The 7,946-nt window shown below is 37.9% G+C and overlaps 1 protein-coding gene across 2 annotated transcripts in view; it reads right to left on the bottom strand.

Annotated features, from left to right (window-relative positions):
- Positions 1 to 1,550: 1,550 nt before the first annotated feature.
- Positions 1,551 to 7,946, bottom strand: part of ASPM (assembly factor for spindle microtubules) — a 32,035-nt gene continuing 25,639 nt past the window's right edge. Inside the window, exons 22-28 of one of the 2 annotated variants that reach the window (XM_054073467.1) lie at positions 7,504 to 7,653; positions 5,501 to 5,692; positions 4,998 to 5,190; positions 4,332 to 4,486; positions 3,097 to 3,273; positions 1,940 to 2,112; positions 1,551 to 1,859 (exon numbers count right to left, since the gene is read on the bottom strand). In XM_054073467.1, coding sequence (XP_053929442.1) covers positions 1,754 to 1,859; positions 1,940 to 2,112; positions 3,097 to 3,273; positions 4,332 to 4,486; positions 4,998 to 5,190; positions 5,501 to 5,692; positions 7,504 to 7,653 — 1,146 coding nt within the window. In that variant the 3' untranslated portion in view covers positions 1,551 to 1,753. The remainder of the gene's footprint in view (positions 1,860 to 1,939; positions 2,113 to 3,096; positions 3,274 to 4,331; positions 4,487 to 4,997; positions 5,191 to 5,500; positions 5,693 to 7,503; positions 7,654 to 7,946) is intronic. The other variant, XM_054073468.1, reaches the window with a different exon arrangement.

The raw sequence follows: 7,946 nt of genomic DNA, 5'->3' as shown, positions 1-7,946 counted from the left end.
CTCCCTGCAACCCTTCTTGTAGATGGGCACATTAGCCAGCCTCCAGTCCAGTGGAACTTCCCCAGTCAGCCAGGACCGTTGGAAAATGATGGAAAGGGGTTTGGAAAGCACATCCACCAGCTCCTTCAATACTCTTGGGTGGATCCCATCAGGCCCCATAGAATTGTGGGCGTCTAGCTGGGCAAGCAAGTCTCTAACTGCCTCCTCTTGGATCATGGGAGCCTCATTCTGCTCCTGGGTTTGTACACGGAGGGAACAACTTCCCTTACTATTAAAGACTGAGGCAAAGAAGGCATTAAGTACCTCAGCCTTGTCCTTATCCCTTGTCACTGTTGTTCCTTCTGCATCCAATAGGGACTGAATATTCTCCCTAGTTCTCCTTTTCTTGTTAATGTAATTGTAGAAAGATTTTTTATTATCTTTCACAGACTTAGCCAATTTGATTTCTAGTTGGGCCTCAGCCCTCATGATTATTTTCCCGCACGATCTTACTTCCTCCCTGTAGTCCATGCAAGATGCCTGTCCCTTCCTCCAAAGCTCATAGACATTTTTTTTTTTCTTGATGCATCTCAAGATCTCCCTGTTCAACCAAGCTGGCTTTTTCACCCGCCGGCTCCTTTTCCGGAACACAGGGATGGCTTGCTCTTGAGCTGCTAGGATTTCGTTTTTTTAAGAGCGCCCAGCCCTCGTGGACTCCCTTGCCCTGAGGACTGTCTCCCACGGGACTTTGCCAACCAACCCTCTGAACAGTCCGAAGTCTGGTCTCTGGAAGTTTAATGTGACTGCTTTGCTAATCCCCTTCTTTATCCCACCTAGAACTGAAAACCCTATAATCTCGTGATTGCTTAGTCCCAGGCATCCTCTAACCATCACATCCCCAACAAGACCTTCTCTATTGTCTCTAGACAAACAGCAGGTCCAGGAGGGCACCCTCCCTTGTTGGTTCACTAACCAGTTGTGTGAAGAAGTTGTCTTCCACGCACTCCAGGAACCTCCTAGACTGCTTCCTTTCTGCTGTATTGTACTCCCAGCAGATATCTGGAAGATTGAAGTCACCCATGAGGACAAGAGGTAGAGATTTAGAGACTATCCCCAGCTGTTTATAGAAGAGCTCATCAGCTGCTTCTTCTTGGCTGGGTGGTCTGTAACAGACTTCCATCGCAATGTCTGCCTTCTTGTGGGCTCCTCTGATTTTAACCCATAGGCACTCAGTCCCTTCCTCACTGTAATCCAGCTCAAGGATATCAAAGCACTCTTTAACATAGAGGGCTACCCTGCCTCCTTTTCTACCCTTCGTGTCCTGCCTGAAGAGTTTGTACCCCTCCATAGCTGCAGCCCAGGATACAGTTGGCCTTCTGGGCTGAAATCCACAGACTACACCCCCCTTCCCACCTACACCTCTCCAGATGAGACAAGCCAAAGTAACTATCCCACCAAACAACTGTTTCCAATAGAAATCTACAATGTTTAATCAGAGTGATGAATACCATGTTATTTGTAAGTTCACAGTTGTGTAATAAGAATACATTACTGCACTCAAAGATTCCAGGGCTTATTATTTTATTTTACAATTGCTTTTGGTATGAGTATAAAACAGGATTTCAAAAGCTTTTTACAACACAAGAAAGTTACAGAAATATTAAAATTTGAAAAAAACATTTTCAAGGGTAGCTTGACACTTATTGCTCTCTTCCAAAATTTTACTACTACATACATACTGTACAAATACATTTTCATATACGTAATTTACATTTCAGTAGTAGGCAATACCAAGGGTATCCATCACCATCAGAATGGCTTGCAGAGGATCCACAATTTCTTGCATGTTATCTTTCCTCAAAACCCAGTCTGGTTTAATTCTGTGAAAATATGAATGTCTTCTCATTAAAATATTATATTGCCACAGCAAAACCAGAAAGACTAATTTTTAAGCTCTTACCTTGAAACTGTTTTTATTCTTAGAGGAGTTACTGGAACAAAGGAAGTTCCACTTAAGAAAGCAGTTGTTTTCTGCTTCACAAGCATTCTCTCTGCATCCATTCGCTGTTTACGAGCTGTGAGTCTATACAGGCTTTGAATGCAAGTAACAACTCTTGGTATGCTTCGGATTTTCTGAGAAAAGGTAAAACCAGTACACAATACAGTAAGCTCGTAAGCAACTTAACAGATCAAGAAGTCTGTTTTATTTAATGAATAAATTTAATGACTTCTTGAAACAGTTTATGATTTAAGCTGAACTTCTGCCTAACAGTACAGTCAAATCATGTCAAAGCCAGCGCATCTACAAGTCAGTGGTCTGATGCTTTCAAAATACTTAACTAGTAATAGATTTGAGATGTCAGAAAAAATTCAGGCTCTTACAAGTCAAATTTTACTAATTTCTCATTAAAACCTATTTCCTAATGTAATTGGCATACACCTTCAATGACTAGTATGGAGACAAATTAGTGTTTCTATCCGTCTTCATAGCAACGAAAGAATAATGCAGTTGTCACAGGTCACTTAAGGGCAACTTAAGTGCTTAAACCTGATGGATAAACAGTTAATGAATTTGTAGCACAGAATGCAGAATAGTCTAATAACTTTATCAGGGATTCTAGCAATAGGCACAAGCAAAGAAAATTTAATTCAGAAACAGGCTATGAATCTGTTGCAATAAAGCATGTAAACACAAAGTCATGGACAACTATATTTACTGGCAATAAAGATCTTTATCTGAAAAGCAACAGTAAACGTCTGTAAATGGAATAAAAGTTAATTACGTGGCAACTAAACTATATCTAATGCTAAGCAATCAATAGAAAGTTATCAAAACCCTGGAGAAAGTAGGGATTGCAATAGTAATCTTGCAAAGATTACAGGACCACAACCTCTATATCTTATTGAATAGCTAAGCATGACCAGGACATATAAAGCACAAAATGAGTGTTTTCACCACCTTGGAATTAAATTTGCTTAAATCAGAGCTTACTCAAAGTTAGTATTATAGCCATAATAGGTAGAGGGAGAGAAAAAAAAAAAAATTACAAACAACCCCAATATGCAAGAAAAGCATGTTAAACTGAATTATCAACCTCAAAACATTTAAAGTCTTACCAAAGCTCTTTCCGAGTCCTTTGAAAGGATGGCCAACAAGCAACAGGTCTTTGTGAAAATGCTTCCTCCTTTCTCTGAAATTTTGTCACCAGCTTTCCCTCTGTACATTTGCAGTAGGTCCAGTAATGTATCTATAGAATTTTCTACTTCGTAAACTGCTTGAGTAGTTCTTTCATACTATTACACAAGAAAAAGAAAACAGGAGTTACATCGATAGACCTTTAAAATACCTTTCAGGGTAGAGGAAGAAGCAAAATCCATATTTTCCCCATAGATTAAATTTATATCTGATCTGGCCTCCAAGCAATAAAAATTACTCCTGTATATTACACTATTGTAACAGGTTACAAAAAACTACCCTTCATGCTTCCTCCCTTGTTTAGAAACCCACAGAATCTGATTTTACATTTAAACTGGAAGAATACATTATAATAAGTTTAGAGAAATTTAAAAATAACTTTAGCCTAAATGTTAACTTTTTCCTGAAATAAAAATAAAACAATTTGAATGTAAATGCTAGTAGAATGGAAAAGATCAACTACATTTAGCAAATATTTTGCATTTCAAAGTAAAAAATTCTAGAACAATTGCCCAGGTTGCCCAGGGAAGTTGTGGCTGTCCCGTCCCTGGAGGTGTTCAAGGCCAGGTTGGATGGGCTTTGGGCAGCCTGAGCTAGTGGGAGGTGTCCCTGCCCGTGGCAGGGGGTTGGAACTGGATGGTCTTTAAGGTCCCTTCCAACCCAAACTATTCTATGATTCTATGGTTCTGTGAATTGATTCATAGACAATAACTACACCAGTATAGTCTGAAGCAAGTCTGAAGTTCTGTAGGAAATCAAAAAGTGAAAATACAGCCTATTCCATGACATGGATATGGGAAAGTAACTTGTTTTCTGGAACATATGCTTTCCTACCTTAAAAAAAATTCCATAGCTTATCCTAACTACTCCAGTTTTGTACTTTGACACAATTTTACACATTTCTACACAGTTTCATGCGATACTTCCAATAGCTTACAATTAAATAATTTTATTTTGCCAAAAGAAAAATTAAATCATAATTATCAAAAAATAGATAATTAGTTTCAAAATAACATAGTTAAAATTCAGAAACTTTTAAAATTCAAAACTATTAATTTTGTTTTTTCAAAGTTATTAAAAAATTTTGTGGATAAATAAATACTACTTAAAGTAGTCTATAGCTCATAAACCTGCAAAAAAAAAATACTAAAGTTACCTTTGAAACATTAAGTAGAACCTGAATTGAATATTTGATCACATCCATGCACGGAACACTCCGGTTGCAACTTCGGATCAGAACAAAAATGGTGAGAATTGCTCTGCTCTGGGCCATATTTTCACAACAAAGCGGGGAAAGCCTGGTAGCAACCTCTATGATAATTAAAAAAAAAAAACAAGAGAAAATTCTGACGCTCAAGCAATTAAATTGCAAACCAACTTTTTTGTTTTATTTTTAAGTAAAAGTGCAAAGAAGTAGAAACAACAATTATTGATTTAAAGAAGTATCTCTAAATCAGTAGTTTTAATATTCCAGACTAAAAATTAAGCGGATAAAACAATCCATGAATAACATATAGTGACAGTATGTGTGTGTGTGTATATATATATATAAAATTGACTTGTGTAAGGCATAGTATTATTAGGCCTGCCAGGAAATCAGAGTAATCATGTAGGATTTTCTTTCTCTACATTACCATTTTAATATTGTTCTTAAATCAATTATCTAATTTTAGTGCGGAGAAAGAAAAAAACTCCACTATACACATTCACATTTCACAATCATACAAAGGGCCTAAATATTAATACGAACTCTTGTTAGCTGAAAAATTCCAGTTTCTATCATCCTATTAATCTGTCGGTTATAACAAAATTAAATACTGACCAAGATGCTTTAATGCTGCAAGAATATAAGAGAGATGTTTGTATTTTAGAAGGTATTCAATAGCAATTGCAGTTCTGTTGCACAATTTGTTTTCTTCTCTGCTCTTTTCATTAGCATTTTCTAAACTACGTCTTAAAGCTTTAATTTTTGCTGTGTCGTTATTCTTTCTCCAAGAATATCCTCTCCACAATGCCTACAGAAAAGGAATTTCACAAAAAGAAAAAAAGCTGTAAAATACTGGATTTTCAAGACAAAAAACTAAAACAAACACACGTATATATACCACATACCCCTCCCATAAGTCAAAGTGATGAGTATCTGCTTAATGTTACTTCATGTCCAGTCTGCATTTAGGTTTTTTGTCTAAAATGAGGCTGCCTTAGCTTGCAATTTAACTGATAAATTCACCAAAGTCTTTTCTCTCCCCCAAAACCCATGAGAGATAAATGGAAACAAAAATAAAATTTTAAAAAATGTGTAGTTTTCTTAAAAGAGCTATTTACCTGAAGTTTTATTATTCCAACTGCAAATTTTCTCCTACGTCTGCAAGCAAGGAATCTTCGTACATTTTGCTGGATTATGCTGGCTGCATCATTTCTATGCTTTAGCCAGCCTCGAATCACCCGTTGTAATTGAATGATTCTTTGATAATCTCTTAGAAATCTCTTTTGTTGCATTTTTGCTCGGAACCATCTCTATTTAAAATTAAAGAAACTTTTATTTATTTATTAAGACTTCCATAAATTCCCTCTTCCCCATCTTAAGCAGGTGCTGATAAAAACTGAACTACTTTAACATAAAGTCTGACAGATACAGGCACTACAAACATCAACAGCACTTATATAACCACCATGATATGCCTCTGATTGGCCTTGCAGTAGTTGAAATATAAGATTGCAAATGCAGCCTTAACTAGGAGCGTTAGGGAAGCATTTAGAATATCAGATAATTTCACCTGGAAAGGACCTATAACAATCATTTAGCCCAATCGCTTGACCCCTTCTTCAGGGCAGACCAAAAGTTAAAGCCTGTTATTAAAGGTACTGACAGACTTGGTGCATCAATTGCCTCTCTAGGAAGCCTATTCCACTGTTTGACCACCCTCTGAGTAAAGAAATGATTCATAATCTCTAGTCCAAACCTTCCTGGCAAAGCTTTGAACCATTCACACGCATCCTGTCACAGAAACCACAGAGAAGAGATTAGCACCTCCCTCTTCACTTCCCTTACTCAGGAAGCTATAGAGAACAACAGGTCACTCCTCAGCCTTTTTTTTTTCCAAACTAGACAAACCCAGAGCCCTCAGCCACTCTTCTTAGGATGCACTGGCCTTCCACTAACTTTGTTGCCCTCTCCTGGATGCATTTGGAGTACTTTAACATCCTTCTCAAATTGTGGGGCCCAGAACTACTTCAGGTGAGGCCACACCAATGCTGAATACAGCACAATAATCTCCTCTTTTGACCAGCTGGTTAGACTGCATTTGATGCATCCCGCATTTGATGCGCCCCAGCATGCAGTTTGCCCCTCTTGGGCAAACACAGACTCCTACTGAGACTGCTGTCAAGCAGCACCACCAGATCCCTTTCTGCAGGGCTGCTCTCCAGTCATTCCCCTCCTAATTTATACTTGTGCCCAGCATCACTCTGTCCTACCAGTTTTCTTTCTTGGCTGACTTTTAAGGAGAGCTACCACATCGCTTTTCTCATTTCCAAACTATTTCTTCCCCTACAGATACAGAGGAACGAGACAAGGTACTGTATGCCAAATCTGAGCAAAAAAAGCCTCTTCCACCTGTTCACTCTTGCTATAAGGCAAAAATACAACTTATGAGGAGCAACAGCAGATCTGTATATATGGAGCAGTAGGAGGGCAAAGTTTTGCCATAACATCCTTGACTAGAGAACAGCTATTTCAGAGTTCCTGTTTCAGCCTCTCTGTTTATCTAACACTAACCTTCCATTACTGGGACTGATCTAATGGCCACTTTGGAGACCTGAAGATAGTTTTTACTATTAGGCAGTGCTGCAAGACAGACCAGATTTTCTGATCATGCGTTTAGAGAAGTAAAACATGGTTACATTAAAAACGCTACAACTTAGGCAGGTTCTGGTTCTAGCAGTTTAGAAACATCCGACCAATCACTGTATTTCAGGGCCTTGTTCATGTAAGGAAATGCTCTTCATTTCATCATCCTTACTGGGTGTTGAGTCTGACCTTTCCCACTTCCAGCAGGATGTAAAACAATAAAGAAAGCACTCAGATTCCTTTAGCAAGCTTGAAGTTCTGAAAGAAACAAACTTTCCACCCTCAGCTTTGAAATGCTTAAGCCTCCACGGCCTGCTGAGATCCACTCTACTATGCTTAGCTGGGTATAAGTAATGTTATAAATCACAGTCTCCATAATTAGCATTTTTTTTGCATGAGAATGAACTACAGTGCTATAGCTCAGCTGACAGAAAAAATCAGACATTACACAAAATCATTCATCCTTAATTTGACTAACCTGTATTATAAGAACAGACAAGACGTGGTTTTGTGCAAGTTTTAAGGTTAGGTGAATCCTATACGCTCTCTGAATTTTAATTGCAGAGATATGATGATATGCAGCTGCTGTAAAATAAACTAGTTTCTTCTTTTGTTTCTGTTCTGAAATCTGTAGAAAGAAAACAAAATGAGGAACATAATTTGCATGCTCAGAGGTAGCTGACCATCTATGCAAAGAATATAGTATGCAGCAATACAATATTAGATGCTGAAGAAATGCCTCAGAAGTCACTTCCTCAGAAGTGAGCAAGCTACCTTTCTTCAGCACTAGGTCTCTAATCTAAACAATAACAGAAAAGTGATTGCAAAGAATGATACTAATATATCACAGAGTTTCATTGTGTAATAGCTTCATTGTAAGCATGCCTGTGCAGAAGCATTAGTGAGCAGTAAGCCACAAAG

The sequence above is a fragment of the Cuculus canorus genome, chromosome 8, assembly GCF_017976375.1.
Source record: "Cuculus canorus isolate bCucCan1 chromosome 8, bCucCan1.pri, whole genome shotgun sequence".
Taxonomy (NCBI): domain Eukaryota; kingdom Metazoa; phylum Chordata; class Aves; order Cuculiformes; family Cuculidae; genus Cuculus; species Cuculus canorus.
The sequence above is the reverse complement of the archived record's forward strand: the minus strand, read 5'-3'. Positions and strand labels throughout refer to the sequence as shown.